Raw genomic sequence first — 16,593 nt, 5'->3', positions numbered from 1 at the left:
CATATGTCTGCATAAATGAATGTTGAGACACGCCAAAGTGAGAAAAAATAGTTTAATTAAAATCCCTATGGTTTGATTAAATTAAGTTAAAAACACATGAACTCATATGACCCCACCGTGTTTCCACACATGAACTCGCATAACCCCAGGACCTGAACACGCATGCGCACACGCACGAAACCGGTCAAACCGGTTGTCAAACCGGTTTGGTTGGCCGCCATTTTGGATTGCTGCCACCTTATTACTACTGTCATCAAATGAGTTGAATTGTTTATTATTTATTTCCCTGATGTTATTGCTGTCTGTGTTTTAGTTTTGGTAATTCTAGGTCCTAGGTTTTGATCTCTTTGCCCCTCGTTATTCTGTGCTCCCTCTGTTCTGTGTCTAGTCATCCCTGCCTGTGTGTTCCCTCTATTCCAGTGTAGTAAGGTCTCTGTGTAAAGCCCGCATCTCTGAGTCTGTGTCTTTGCGTGTGTGAGTTTCCTGTTTTATTGTGAAGGCCCGTGTCTTATGTTAGTGTGTCTGGTTTTGCTTCCCCTTGTCTAATCAGCTCTGATTTCTCCCAGCTGTGTTTCCCTTCTGTCTCCTATTTCCTGATTACCTCACTGTGTATATAAGCCCTGTGTTTCCTTTTGCTTGTTGCTGGTTCGTCTGCGTGGTCTTCCCGAGTCTCCCCATGTTTTCTGTGTTTCTTCCTGTGTTGCTCTGCATGTCATCCCATGAGGTTTGGCTTCAGTTTCTTTTGTTACGTTTTTCCAGTTTAGGTTATTTCTTAGTTCCTGTCCTCGCCATCTCCACTTTTGTCTGTCTTTTCTCCACTCATAAATAAAGCTCACTCTCCGCATCTATGAAAGTGCCTGCGTCTGGGTCCTTACCACAATCCCACACGTCTGCTGTCGCAGCCGTGACACTTTGACAGGTAGCAAGCTGCACCCATAAACTGTAAGGGTGCAACGCAAAGAAAAAACATGTTTTCTAATCAGTGCTAGATTATATGCTAATAATATATGAAAGTTGTACTCAACAAAAATAAAGTATAAATTTCCTGCAATAACTGTTAGAATAATCCATTCATACTATCTAGTGACACTGAATACTATGTTTCAATTCAGTTCACAGCAGCAGTCACCTGAAGGTAAAAACACTACAGTAACAGAGTGAAAACCCCAAAAATCAAACAACCCTCCGTTGAGTAAGCACTTGGCGACAGTGGGAAGGAAAAACTCCCTTTTAACAGGAAGAAACCTCCGGCAGAACTGGGCTCAGGAAAGAGCGGACATCTGCTGCAACCAGTTGAGGGTATTGCAAGCCAGACGGGACAAAAAATTTAAAAAACAAGCTGTGGAAGAGAGCCAGAGCTGAATATTAACTAATGATTAAATGGAGTCTTGTGTAAACACACAGTAAGAAACGTGAGTGATGAAGAAACAGACTATTATCAGATTTTATGGGGCAAAAGCTCTTTATTAGTGCTGCTGAGTACTTGTGAAATTCATAATTCCATAAGCAACGACCTCTACAAGGAAGAGAAGGAAAACTTTTGTAAAGCAAGCACTCAAGTTTAAACCAGGATATGCAAGCAACCTGTAATTTATGAATCAAAAAAGCTTTTCTTTGATTAAATCTGTTGTCTGTCATATGCAAAGAGGAATCCGGTTAATTCGAAAGGCTTGGAATTAGCCTGGGTTGTTCATATAGAAGTCCAGGCAGTGTCTATCCATAGGGTAATTAATATTGCTGTCTGGGTAGTTGCCCTGCAACACTTAGTCTTAAAAAATTCATTTCTGAATAATTTTGAGGAAGATGTATGTTTTTTCTTGGGAATTTGTGTTTATATAATTTCAGAAAAGCAGAATATTTTTCTGGTACTGTCCCTGAACCCCATGTTTTTCTTTTATTTAAACATTTAATTGTCCTATTACACCGTGAAAGTGGTCTCAGTTTGGATCAATTACTTGCGAGACTGAGCTTTCACAGTGTTTTGCTTTTCTGCTTCGTCTGAATCAAATGTCAAACTTCAAGTTCTGTCTCCCTAATGCTACGACACTGACAACAGAACAGTCAGGGGTTTACTCTGTAATTGTTACCTGTGTTGGAAGAAAAAAAACATTATAACTGGCATCCCAAGCGATATATGTTGCTTGTACACTGCTGTATGTGAATGTAACATTACAACAAAAGAAAAAAAGATAAGTCACTTGCTGACTTTTGCTTCTCTCTTGTGATGTATAATCGGATAATGGGACGGCTGCATGCTCTCTCCTCCATCTGGCATTCCCATATCCTCACGTCTTAATGCCCCCATCTCTCTCCTCTCTCTGTTCACACTTAGCCAACTCACAGCTGGGCTCCCAGTGATGAATTCTCACTTTTTGTTGCTGGACACATTTATACATGCATGACAGGATAGACTAATGTTTACAGGATGACTCAAGTTTGAACACCACATTATCTGTAACCATTCAAGTACAATGCCAAAAGTCTGAAATACAGAGTAATATATCCAATACGGGTCCAATTCTTCTAATTCTTCTCCACCCGTTTCTTTCTGCAGACAAATGGTATTAGAGCCATATCCCTGTTTTATCCCATTTTGTTCCATTAACATTGATAATGTTGTGTTATACAGTGTGTGAAAGAGAACACAGGAGTCTATGCAGTCCTGTGAAAAACAAAGTACACCCAGTGATTCAGTCTCTCACTTTATTAAGTTTTGGCCCATTCTTCTTTACATTTCTTCGGCTTGTTGAGGTTTGCAGGCATCGTTTATGGACAAGCTCGCTTAAGGTCCTGCTACATCATTTCAGTCCTTTTGAGGTCTTGACTTTGATTGGGCTATTACAACATCTTGATTTTTTTTTTCTTTTCTCAGCCACTGAGTGAAAATGACAAGAATGATTGACTACAACTGGCAGTTTCTCTTTGCCAGCATAAAAAAGGATTTGTTTGACAGTACTCGCTGGATTTACCAATAATCAAAACTCCAAGGGACTCAGGGAAGATCTAATAAGGAGAAATGTAGATTTACACAAATCGGGAAGGTCTCTTGGCGCCATTTCTGAACAATTGGTTAGGATGATCGGGAACAACCCAGGAACCACCACAACAAGTTCTCCTTCCCGAGGAGTAACATTTGCGCTAGGTGACAAATGGTTGATATATTACACTTCCGGGCACCCAACACGTCCCTAAATTACGAGATTGAAAAAATTAGGAAACATGTTTAGAACTGTTTAGAATTTATCTACACATGTACGTTCGTTTTACTTAAATTGCTTTGGAAAACATTATCTAACATCACTAAAGTGCTGGCTAAGGTTAGGTATAAGGTTATGGTTAGTGTTAGGGATAGGGTTAGGGCTGGAATACATGGCTGGAAATATTACAGCGGGAGCGTCATTCTAATGGATTTCATCCATAACCCGGCGCATAGCATGAGAACGTGGACAGTCACCTTTCGCGCTCCTCAGGAACGCTGGGGGACTTGACAAATCGTCATTATATTACGCCTCGGGAGTGAGAACGGGCTGACCACCAAGGCTCAAGCCTGACATGAAAATACTAGGACACGAATATTGAGCGAGTTGGCCACAATGACAAGAGGTACATTTAGAGGTGTAACCGTGGGGCTTTAAAACCTAAGAACACTGTACCAACTGCAAGTATGGTGGAGGTGACATCATCCTCTGGGGCTGTTTTGCTGCCAGTGGTATGGGTACCACTTTGATTTCAGTCGAGTGTAAATTTCATTTATATAGCGCCAAATCAGAAAAACAGTTGCCTCAAGATGTTTTATACTATAAGGTATATATGACTGCACAATAATGCAGAGAAACTCCCAACAATCACATGACCACCTATAAGCAAGCACTTTGGTGACAGTAAGAACATTTTAACAGGAAGAAATCAGGAGCAGAGCCAGGCCCTGGGAGGGGTGGCCATCTTGGTTGGGGGTGAGGGGAGGGAGACAGGACAAAGGACACACTGTGGATTATGCTTAGCTGTGGTACACCCCAGGAAACCAACAATTTAATTAAACTCTACCAATTCTACCAAGAAGAATGGTCAAATATTATGCCAGAAGATTGTTGATGGCTACCAAAAGCATCTGGTCGAGGTGAAACTTGCTAAGGGATTATTAGGGATTGTTGTGCACATATTAGATGACTTTGATATTTGCTGGGTGTGTAAATGGATGTTTTACAACTTACCAAATACAACATATTTATTTTGCAAATCGTGTTGCCTGTTGGTAAGAAGATAAAATAGGGTCTGATTTAGTGGAGCTAAAGTTGTTTTAAAGAAATGCTACCACATGAGTGTCACTTGTAGCAGTCTCTTGTTCTGTAGAGAGAATTAATGAAACTATTTTCATCACAGGTCTGTTCATTTGATCTCAATTGGATCACAAAAGGGAGTCCATTATTTTGAATTCCGTATCTCTAGTTCACTCGTTACCAGAAGGATTTTTAAACAGGTTTCCCCATACCTGTGCGCTTTAATGAGGCATTAACAGCTTCACGGGTGTCTGCATCGTGACTTTGTGCCGATTCTGGGGAGAACAAGTCCTCTGGTTTCTCTGAGTTTGATGCTCATCCCAATTCCATTTCCAAAACACAGTGTGTGCACTTTCCACTTCTAAGCAAGAAAAAATGAAATCTATTAACTGTAATCCCAACAATTTTAATGAGATTCTTCTTCTCTTCAGTGCTCTAAAGGGAATCCAAGAATTGATGGCTGTTGAAGGGACAATGTCTGATTCTTTTAATTGGTGTTCCTGTTTCCAGCTCCAAAATCACAAAGAATGACCTGCTTGAGTTGAGACACTTCAGAGTAAAAAACCTCAATGCTGCACTCAGATCTCCTGAGTGCTGTGTTGCCATCACTTCATTATTAAACTCAAAATGCTTGCGATAAGGCCGGGGCTTTATTCCTAAGATCCTTGTGAAAAACCTCCTTCGCTCCTGGAAGAATTGCACGGCTCTATTTTCTGTCTTAAATGAAAATCAAATCATTCATTAAAATAAAATAGGGTTGCCCAATTTTCAGGCTATTGTTTTTGTAATTACAGGTTTTAATTTAATATAATGTGAAATCTCTAGCTGCGTGCCCCTCGCTACAATGGAGTAATCCATCCACCCACCAGCTCATTCAAGGCTTTGACAGAAAGCAGCAGTTCTCGGCCCACCAGCCTGTGGAGAATCGATTAGCTCTGGCTGGGGAGGAAAAAAGAAGATCACACTGACAAATTTGCAAAAGGCAACTCCACATAGGCACAGGAACACACTCACGTTGCTATGGCACAGTGTTAGTGATGCAGACCGGCTCTCAGGAATGTGAGACACCTGTTTGCAGACACCGAAATTTAACAGCGCCTGTGATCTTTCTGACTTCGGCCACGAGCTGATAAATCTGCTGCATGTCCTCACTGTACCTGTGGTGTAGGGCAAAAATAATCAGCCCTCATAGCTTTTAAAAATTATTTAAATATTCCAAAAATAGACTTGCTACTGCATTAGGTACACTTTGCTTGCACTGCATTGGGCCCCTTTAGGCTTTTGCCATTTGATTGGCTGACAATACATTAGCAGTAAAGAACAGTTTAGCAGGTGTACCTAATGAATGTAGTTCTATGTCAAAGAAGACGCTTTGAATTTGTACACAGTAAAGTGCATAAGTTGGGTAAGCTTCAATTAACTTAAAAAATGGGATTACTTAAATCTTTTAAGTTCATGTGACATTTTCTTTTTTTCATAAACTACTTATTTTTAATTCGCTTGAACAAACTTGCTGATTAAGTTTGTATATTTAAAAAAACAAAAACAAGTATAACTGTACTTGTTCAGGAAAGCTGTGGGTTTACAAAATATTGGATTGTATTTCTATTGAACTGTGCACACAACTGAAGCTACGACACCATCACTGAGGAAGTCTGCTGTGTTAGCTCAGACAGATGTGCACAGTGGTGCCTTTCTAACTTTAAAATGGACGTGATGTTTATATTAAGTGCCAAAGAAAATGGCATTAACTTAAAAAAAAAAATGCAGTTCCTTGAGACTTCATCCAAAACTGAGTTAACTGGAAACCAGTCTAGGGGAATTAACTCAAACATTTTGAAACTGTTAAGGCAAAATTAGTTGGTGGTGCTGATGTTTTAGTCCATTTTTAACAGAATTATGATAAATGGTATTACCTGCTGTGTGCTACACACTATCCCAGAAGTGTGTGCTTTAGTTTTAGTGAGTGAGTGAAATTAATCTGTGTGTCATTAATCTGTTACTTAGCACCAGCCTGCATTGTTACGAATGCATGGTTCCTGTTAGGTTTTGTGTGCTTTTGGTTTCTGTCTTTGCTTTATTATTAGTCTCCTCTGTTTTTGCCTTCTCTGGACACTGGAAATGTGGTTTCAGTGTTTTTGAGCTCTGCCATCTTATTGAAGTTGGGAGTAAACTTGCGGACAGTCAGTTATCTTCAGAGGTCCACTTCATTTGGAAAAAAACAAAATCAGAGATTTGTTCTGTGTCTGTCTGTATGTTACAGTCTCACAAAGAGAGATCAGTGTATTTTTCGGATAGATGAAGAATGGGACTGTTTTTTTAAAAAGTGTGAGACAAGTTAAAGTAAAAGGATTAAAAGAAGGTGAAACCTGCTAGCACATCAGCTGCTGGTAGAATAGATTAGCTCTTAGAGCATTATTAGTATTCCTAATCCTGCTGCAGCTGCTTATTAATTGATCATGCATCATGCTACTTCCAGTGTTTATGCTCGCTCTACCTTGGGGTCTGTTCAGGTCGACTGCATTTGGAATGGGGTCCAATAACTGGTTGAAACCCGTTACAATTAGCGTGTCTGCTTTAGGTGGGTATTTCAAGTATCCAGTTTGAGATTAAGTCCAACATTTCCTGGTGACCTCCAGCCTCTACAGCCAGAGGATCTAATGAGAATTCGTTTCAAATTGGTCATATACTGTAGCAGACAATATGGTAAGCTACAATTTTAAATAGGTTCACTGTAGCTTCAGCCTTCACAAACCCGCTCATTCATTTGAGTCGCTAAAGCTGATGAAATAGAGCTGATGCAAAGAGCTCTGCCAAAATAACACAGGGTTGTCTATGAAAGAATAGAACTTGGCTCAGTTTTTGTCAGAATGCAATATCATCTGCCGAGTCCCTGCAGGAGTCAGTCAAATAAATGAGCACACATGCCTGATGTAAACTAGTTCCTCAGCATTAAAAGTGCTTTGTGGTGTTCTGACAAGGCTTAAAAGTCATGGATCTGCTACTCAAACTGGGCTTTCTGGATTGTATCTAATATTTTAAAAATACTGATGTGTCAGAAGCTTCTGTCATGTATCATCTCATCTGTTTCTCACTATTTATAGTTAGAATGCCAGACAATCATATTAACCATGGCCAGGGTATCATATAATATGATCACTGTAGAGTTAGCATAATTAATCCCTGTGAGCCACAAACTCACTCATGCTGCATCTCATTGATGTCACAGGGTCGATATCCTTTATGTGGTTATGTTACACACAAAACTTTGGAAGCACCGAAGTGCCAATCTCTGCTCTTCGAATATTTTATTTGCGAGGTGAAGCCAATCAGAAAAGATGTTCTCTTTTAACTTCTTAAGTAGGAGGAGCCCTTGAAGCAGTTTTCTGAACTGAGCTGTTTACTGTCATATTTTAGGCCTGCTTATAGAAGGAAATGACAAATGGGTGTGCACCAGAAGTAAGGGAGGTCTCTGCCTATGCAGCTACCCTTGAAAAAAAGCCTCATAAATACGGAAGCCGTCAAATGTTGTCTTTATGGGGGAAAGAGTTAAGAGGGAGAAGGTAGAATGACTCGTTTCCGGTAGTTGATGAAATGAGACTTATTACAGTATAAGGGCTCATGCAGCACTGCTCAAATAAATGTTGAGCTGACTTTTAAAATACCCACCTTCACATTCCTAAATGCGTTAAAGGGTAGACTCTGATCTGCAACATTTCCCTGGTGTCCACAGTCGGTGTCCTGCCAGTGACAACACCAGCAGAGCACGTTTTCCAGTGGTCTCACTGCCTCTGTTTTACTCCAAGACTCCCATTGAAAATTATTGTTGGATGCACAGTGATGATGTTGGCAATGTGACTGCTCACCTGGCTGAGCAGGTGGCCCATGTAGAGAAGGCTATAGTTCTTCTGCAGGGGTTAGTCCAAGAGCATTTCCTGCACATCACTTATTCCCTTTCACCTTCCTATGCAATAAAGGTAAAAGCTATAACCTCAAGTCAAGATGACAAGATGATTAAATCTACCCTCTGGCACTAACAAAGTTTTTAAACATTTTAAAAACACTGGCTTATTGTGTCACAACCCTATTAAACAAAAACTCTCGTAATACGGGGGCTGTGGGGCACGTGAACAGGACATATAATGTTTCAGTGAACTGCCTCTGCACTCTTGTTTTTAAAAGTATGATGAGCTAGTTATTATCGGTTCCTGCTGCAGTGTACAGCCATCACTGCATCATTATGATGCTGATGAAAATGAGATAATTTTCAGGCTTGCTCTGGGGTTAAAAGGAGGGTCCTTTTGTATGATTTCTGAGTAAAGCTTGTAATCATTCATAATGGAAGATAATGGTACCCTCGTATCCATGTTCTGAAGTGATGCCAGCAAAATGCAGCAACCGGGCACGAAGTTTTAAAAGTTCTTAATTGCCCCCCACGAGCTTTGTGCCACAGCCTGTTGACAGCAGCGATGGGGCCAAATCGATTGGCCACATGTTGCTGTTTTTAATCAAAAGCTTGCAAGTGTTAGCTCACGTCCATCTCTCACTCCACACAACACTGTGACAGTTTCAAAACCTCTGCAAAATATTTTTCTAATTTTAAATATAATTTAAAGGAGATATGTTTTTTTTCAGGCAACAAACTGAGACCAGCAGTAACATTTCCAGACCTCCTTTTTAGAGTCTATCAAGGATCTTTATCTGTAATGTGGCAGGGAGATGGAGGTGGATGGTAAATTTATACAGTGTTTAATTTATTGATCTGAGTCAGCTTGACGTTTGTGTTTCCATATTAAAGTCGCAACTCTCTCAGAAGGCATTTAATTTGGTGTTATCAGAATCACTAACAGGAACACAGCTGTGCTGTCTCATCAACTATGCTGAGGGGAAAAGAAGGAAAGCGAGTCGGGACCCTAACAAATCAGCTGCAAATGACAAGACTGATTTGATTTTTCATTTTGGCATGGGAGAGGAGCACATTTTTAGGCTGAAAATGGAAATGGGAACATTAATTCATTAGCATGAAATATAACTTTAGGTGGAATTCAGAGTTGTTATCATTGCTCTGGGGAGAGGCAGCAATGTGCGGGCCCTGCCGCTTAGATGAAAACCTCGGCCAAGGTTGTGCAAATTGAGTAAAAGCACACCCTGACTGACACACAGGATAGATGGCTGCTGAGGCTGGCAGTTTGCCACTGAAGTCATACCCTACAGTCCTCTATCCACTGCTTTTAAATATAGAAGACCATATGTCCAGAGCAAATGCAAAACGAGAGGACTAGTGCCAGTAACAGTAATGAGACGTGCGACAAACAGGCCTGAGATTTAGTTCTGACATTTGATTATCCAAATGCCTTTTTATTGTATTTCGTTTTATTTATTATGTTTGCTGTGATCCTTGAAATGCATTCATTGTGTCACTGATTACGACGACTTCTCGGGTGTCTGTCATCCGAGACGCAATGTCTTTTTAATATGTTATGAAACAGAAAGCTCAAGAGTCTACAGCCAAGCTAGCAGCTCTGTGAAGCTCAGCGTGATCAAAAGGCATTGATAGTGTACTGATATTTAGCAAATATGCTTTTTTTTCTACATTTTGGCATATTAAATGTATAATTGGTGCTAAATGGACCACTTCTGAGGCTGATGCAGTTGTCTTTAGTTTGTAGATATTTTCTTCTCCATCTTTCCCCCTTTCATCTTCTTCTCCTCAACAGGTTGACTACCTACGACTTTAAAGAAGAAAATAATGGCAACAGCTTGAAATTGTGAAACTTGGTAAGCACTTTTTGCAAGACTGGTAATAATAACAATCTATACTGTCAGCAGGGACGGACAGGAAATGTGGGGAAAGAAAACAAGGAAGGATGTGCAATAAAAGTCGTGTTAGGCAGAAATGAACGCAAGATTTGTTTGTGACAGCATTTGTGCCCATGTAGTGGGAACCCTGTCAAAAAATGAAAAGAACCAAGGACTCTGAATCTGGACTCAGATTTGACTGAGGTGAGCAGAGCTGGTCCGGCTTGTAATTCAGGGGAGGTAATAATAGACCTGGGACACAGATTTGCTGTAAAAGGACTAAAGCCCCTGTGATTCGACTAACAGTGTGTAGTAAGGCTGTAGTAATTGTTCTAAGTGGGTAAACTCAGTTGATAAGGAGCTGAGGATACACCATTTACACTGGGTCTGAGAAGGAGACTTTTAGGACCACATCTCAGACAAGAGACTGACAACAGGACAGATGAGGAGATACAAGTTTTGCACTATTATTACCAAATTATCATAAATATGGCTAAATATAGAAATATATATTTGCATAAGGTAAAATGTTCAGGTTCTACATCTCAGGGTTTTTTTTTTTTGCTATTTGATCTAGTTTTTCACACTCATTTCAGATATGAAATCTTATTTAAGCTTGCTCATCTTTTTTTTTTTATACACATCAGATTTTGTCTTTTTTAAATATTAATATAATCTATCAACACAATGTCTGCAATTATAACCATTTCCAACCAAAATTGTTTTAATGTGTTTTATTTTGAAAACAAACCAGAAGATCCATTAAAAGATATTTCTGTCAGTTTAGCTCAAAATAAAAGGTCGAGGCTGGCGTGCTAAAAAATGTTTGAGGCACTTTGTTTTTGCACTTGTACATGTATCTGTCTATCTTTGGAAAGACCAACAGTAGTTACCCATCATGCTCAGATTCAATTTTTCATTTTTTTATGGTCCCGAGTTGGTTTACCAAGTATTTTATTTGTTTTGGATTGTACAGTGTTATTAATTCTAATATTTTTTGTGTTTCTTTACCTAGTATTTTTATTTTTTCATGTATTTTGTCCTGCTGATCCCAATACCCTTAAAATTGAGTTCTCCCTCTGTGCTCGATCCTCTTGCATTAATCCTCCTCCTAGTTCATTTTTGTGTCTTTGTTTTCAGTTATCTCCCTTCCTGCTTCATTTTGAGAGTTAATATTTCTTGTGCTTTGTTTTTAGTTTTGTTTCCCTTGACTTGTCTTCTGTGACTTAGTTCACCTGTTTTTCATTCTACTCATGTTTGTCTTTACTTCCCTGATTGCCCTTCTCAGTATAGTGGCTCATACTGTACACTTTCCAGTGTTCCCCTAACATTACCTTTTGAACTACTGCCAGCAGTCTGATAATAAATTGTTCAGTTTAAGTTCATTGCCTAAGTCTATGTTTGGGTCCTCATCTCCACAACAGAATTGATGGAGATGAGAATGTAAAATGAAAAGAAAAAGCCTCTTCAGTGATATTCTGGGACTCATTAGCGTGTTTCTGTGATTGCCAAGAAAATTCTTCCCATGCTGCTGATTCAGCTAGCTTCTGTTTCCTTTTGAACTCATCATGAATTTTGGGACCAACAAAAACACCTTTTTCAATTTTGGCTTCACTTTCCGTGAGACCAGACTTATTTCTTAAATGCTGAAATGCATTGCCATTTCTGTCCAGTCGTCTCAGTTGTCCAAAATTTGAAACATTATAAATAAAAAAAAAAAAGGAAAAAAAATGGATAGTTTTTTTTTGTCCAAAAACTTGGTACTTATTTGTAATAGTATGTGAGGTGCATTAAATAGGCAAACAAGAGTGTGTAAGCACTGGGCAGCAACGTGAACACTGCAGCTTCAGATGTTGGTTCCAGCAGCAACAGGCAAACTGTAAAACCAGAAAAGTGCTTCGGACAGCTGTGGAAAAACCTGAGTGATAACAGACTGCAGAGAGAGTAGGGAGCAGGCAGATGGTGGTGGCATGACAGAATATATGTGTGTGAATGAGAGAAGCAGGTGTAACACTGAAGATGCAAGGAGCATAGACAGTGAAGGTGCATGAAGTTAAATACCTGTGGTTAAACATCCAAAGCAACAGACAGTGCACAAGAGAGGACAGAGGAGGGGTGGAGTGGGTGGAGACAAGTGTCAGGGGTGATTTGTGGTGATGACCTGCTATGATGCATGGTTTGGAAATGGTAGTACCCGACAAAAAGACAGCAGGCCGAGCTGGAAGTTGCAGAATCGAAGTTGCTAAGATTTTCATTGGTGGTGACGAGGATCGGGGAGATTAGTGTATCAGAGGACAGCTCGGGCTGAGCAGTTTAGATGATAAAGTTAGAGAGGAGTCAAAGTTAGAAGATTGCAGAAAAGATTCATGGATGTAGTGAAGGAGCACATGCAGAGGGCTGGTGTGACCTATGAGTACATTTGGTGAGATGAGCTAAAAGAAAAAAAGAGATTTGATGGACTGTAGGGGGATGCAGCACTGTTGAAATTACTAAGATATTAGGGCATGATCATCAGGTGTTTTGTTGCAAGAAGTCAACAGGGTCACAAGAAAAAAAGTTACAAAATAGCTGCTGAAGATTTGAGAAGAATCAAATGTGACGCTCCCAGGAACCCATTATCCTCAAATGTTGTCTTACCCGGAGTTCCCAGAAGTGCAAGTGCTCAGAGACATGTCCAAGGTAAAGAACACTGAAATGCGAACACCAGATATTGTTATGTGAAGGCTGTGTGCAGGCAGGAGTGGTAGGAGGAGGACCCAATGTGCAGACACTCGCAGGCGGAAAGTAACTCAAACGGTAACAAACTTGCAAATAAACTTACGCAGACAGAACACACAGCAAAGTAAGGGTAGATCACGACACTGACAAACTGAAACACAGGGCTTAAATACATAGAGGGAGCAATCAGGGAATGAGTAACAGGAGGGAAACACAGCTGGGGCAAATCAGGCCTAACGAGACAAAGGAAGCACAACCAGATGCATTTACATGAGACACGGACTTTCAAAGTAAAACAGGAAACATAACACAGACTGAACTTACAGACACAGACTCACAGGCAGGCACTACAGAGGGAACAGAAACGTGGGACCAGGGCAGACACAGACACTGACTGGACACGGGGATATAGCTGACAGGGGAGACAGCAACTAAGGATTACACAGAGACATAAACCAAAAGACAGAACTCTAACAAAGAAACCAAAGACTAGAAATGATAAATAATATAATAAACTCAAACCTCTGGGTCAACGACCCAGGCATCCTAACAGATATTTGTTGGCCTAGTCAGGACACATCCGTGAAGACATATTTTTTTCTAGCAACTTTATTTTCTTTCTCTGAAGCCAGGTGAGAGTTTCTTTGGCTGTGTGCTTGGGATCATTGTCTTGCTGAAAAGTCCACTCTTGTTTCATCTTCATAATCCTGGTAGATGGCAGAAATTTTAGATGGCACATTTTTCCAGTCATCCTTCCTTCCGTTATATGAAGCGTGCCAGTGTCATATAATGAAAAACAGCATGATCCCACCTTCAAACTGACCTGTTGGTCTGGTGTTTTTCAGGTCATATGCAGTACCTTTTGACCTCCAAATATAGTGTGTATGAGGGCATCAAAAGAGTTCAGTTTTGGTCTCATCCGACCAGTAGAGCATGTATAGAGGCCATGTCGGTTGAGTGCATTGTGTGTTTTCTTTGAAACAATTGTACCTGTTGATTCCAGGTCTTTCTGTAGCTCTCCACAAGTGGTCCTTGGATTGCCCATCATTTGGGACTGAACCAACTGAAATCAGTTTACACTAAATGCCAGAAATGCTTTCTAATTAATCTAATCCAATGTTATTTATAAAGCACTTTAAAATACCCAGCACAGGACCAAAGTGCTGTACAGAAAATAAGTTAAAAACAATAGAATAACAGAAAACAGGAAAATTAAAAAAAATAAAATACAAAATACATAAAAATTAAAACAGCCCTATATTAAAAAAGAAAACAAGATAAAACAGCATAGAATCAACTAAAAACAACTAAAATAAAAAAAAATAAAATAAAAACCAACATCTCATGTGGTGTCAAAGGTCAGGGTAAAGAGGTGGGTTTTCAGGAGTGACTTAAAAGCAGGTAGGGACGTGGCCTGTCTAATCTCTAAAGGGAGATCGTTCCACAGTTTGGGAGCTGCTACAGCAAAAGCATGATCTCCTCTAAGTTTACGCTCAGTGCTGGGTACATTCAGGAGCAGCTGATCAGCTGACCTGAGAGAGCGGGTGGGTGTATAAGGCTGTAGTAACTCAGAGAGATAAGATGGGGCTAGGCCATGGAGGGCTTTAAAAGCAAATAAAAGAATCTTAAAATGAATCCTAAAAGAAATGGGCAGCCAGTGAAGTGAAGCTAAAATAGGGGAAATGTGCTCAAACTTTTGGGTGCCAGTTAAAAGACAAGCTGCAGCATTTTGCACCTTCTGTAGATGGGTAATATATGATGCGCTGACCCCTATTTAAAGTGCATTACAGTAAAGTGCTAACAAAGGCGTGGATCACTGTCTCAAAGTGCTGCTGTGAAAGAATTGGCTTTATTTTTGCCAACTGCCTGAGCTGAAAGAAGCTAGATTTTACCACTGCCTTAATCTGATTTTCAAACTTCATATCACAGTCATCATCAGTCGTTTCTATTGTTGCTAGGCAACTGGTTTGTTTACATCTGATTGCATCTTTTGATGTTGGGTGACTTCTGCTCTTCGCAGGGCATCTTTGGGGGGAAAATCAGCACTCATGGAAGCAAATTCTGGCCAAGGCGCTCCAGGTAAGCTGTAACTTTGCTGTAGCACAGTGTTTGTTGTATTCTGTGTAGATGACACACTGTTAAGCCTCTCTGTGGAGGTCACCAACACAGAGCTTTCAACATGTCGGTACTGGTGAACGCTCATGAAGTCATTCTCACACTTGGTTTATTGATTGGAGCACTTTGAATTTGTACAGATGAAAATGAAGACTAATTTTTACCCTGTATTCTTAAACATTTTTACTGAAAAAACAAACAAACAACCAAACTGGAGCATCTGTACACAAACACGTATGTGTTTGTTTTAGCTGGGTTTCAGCCAACTGACTTAAGTCTTGTTTAGAAGAAATTTTTTAAAAACTTAATGTTGACAATCAGCATTTGTTACTGGATTTTAGTATGAAACAAAAATATGAACCTGGCGATGCTTTTAAAAAAACAACAACAACAAAAAAAGAAAACCAAACTTTCTGTCATGTACCTGAGGAGATATATTGATCATATTTCTGTGCTTTTGCTCCACAGCTTCATTGAAAAAATATTTGCTATGTCAAATGCCGACAGCTTGGGCTGACCTGCCTTCATATCGCGGACCTCCGACACCTGGCAGTATTGGGGTGTATACAAAGAGGTCGGGAAGGGAAACCCTGCGTTATAGGGGCTACATTTACCCATCTGCTTCAACAGAAATGCCCTTGACAGCATTTCAGCACCCATTCACATGTGGGTGTAAGAGAAAATTTTCCAAGTATACAAAGCTGCTGAAGGAGTTCAAGGATAAAGAAGCTGAGACCGAAGAAGAGACAAAGTTGATCTCAGAGATTCGAAAGAACAGAGAAATGCTTGGCCATGCGACTACGTCATCTGAATTAAAACACTGGATCCAAGAAGACAACACAGCCACCAGTGGAAGAGAAATTGAATCCGAACCTACGGGTTCATTAATTCAGCATGTGGAGTCTGACAACGCTGATCCACTTCAAGAAATTCTCGATGAAAGCGAGCCCGCATCTCCTGTATGGTTTGAAGAATTCAATTTTGCTGCGAACCACAATGAATGGCCATTTTAGCATGCCGTAGGAGCCGGTGTGTCTTTGGACTTTCAAATAAAATATCTGAAATCTTGCATAAATAATGTGAGCAGCAGTTAATCTTTTTTTAATTTTTTGATTTGATAAGTTTTATCTATCTTGGGTGAGCTCTACAGCTTGGACACACAGTTACTTTATTTAACTATAAAGTTTATCTAACCTTATTTTACATGTAGCCATCACTTTGGTGATGGTTAAGTTGATGTTTTGCAAAAATAAAATGAAATGTTTGGCAAAATAAGAGAAATAATACACACACAGAGATAATAGTTTTCTATACATAATACTGAAAACTCTTACCAGCCCCACCGAGGCTGTGAAAATTATGAGGAAGACCTACTTTTTTTAAAATTTATTTAAAAATTCACTTAAATGCATGCTTATTTGGGACCTTTAATATCACACACATTATAGTGGATCACCTGCCTGCTTCTCAGCTCCTCGCCCGTCACCAACTCCAATGGACAGAAACTTGGGCTTAGGGTTGCCGAAGGATCCTGTCGATCCCGTTCTCAATGCCAAAGCTTCCAGTTAATGGATGGCCTACTCTACCTCCTGAGCTACAGCCTCATCGTATGTAGTAATGCACTTTGCAATTTGATGAATGTAGTAATGCATTTTGACCACTCTTTCTGTGTGGAGTTTGCCTG

General features: G+C 39.9%; 1 protein-coding gene across 4 annotated transcripts in view; it reads left to right on the top strand.

Annotated features, from left to right (window-relative positions):
• Window positions 1-15,984, top strand: part of LOC100690595 (uncharacterized) — a 39,707-nt gene extending 23,723 nt beyond the window's left edge. For 2 of the 4 annotated variants that reach the window (XR_003221810.1, XR_003221811.1), the window contains 3 exons: window positions 9,995-10,055; window positions 14,815-14,873; window positions 15,378-15,984. Coding sequence is in view for 2 of the 4 variants with exons in the window: in XM_003453712.5 (XP_003453760.1) it covers window positions 14,843-14,873; window positions 15,378-15,922 (576 nt within the window). In the remaining 2 variants the exon portion in view is untranslated. Of the gene's footprint in view, window positions 1-9,994; window positions 10,056-14,757; window positions 14,874-15,377 lie in introns of those variants that run through there. The other 2 variants (XM_025910619.1, XM_003453712.5) reach the window with 2 other exon arrangements.
• Window positions 15,985-16,593: the final 609 nt, after the last annotated feature.

Source organism: Oreochromis niloticus, linkage group LG10, assembly GCF_001858045.2.
Source record: "Oreochromis niloticus isolate F11D_XX linkage group LG10, O_niloticus_UMD_NMBU, whole genome shotgun sequence".
Classification (NCBI taxonomy): Eukaryota; Metazoa; Chordata; class Actinopteri; order Cichliformes; family Cichlidae; genus Oreochromis; species Oreochromis niloticus.
This window is presented reverse-complemented; position numbering and strand designations above follow the sequence as displayed.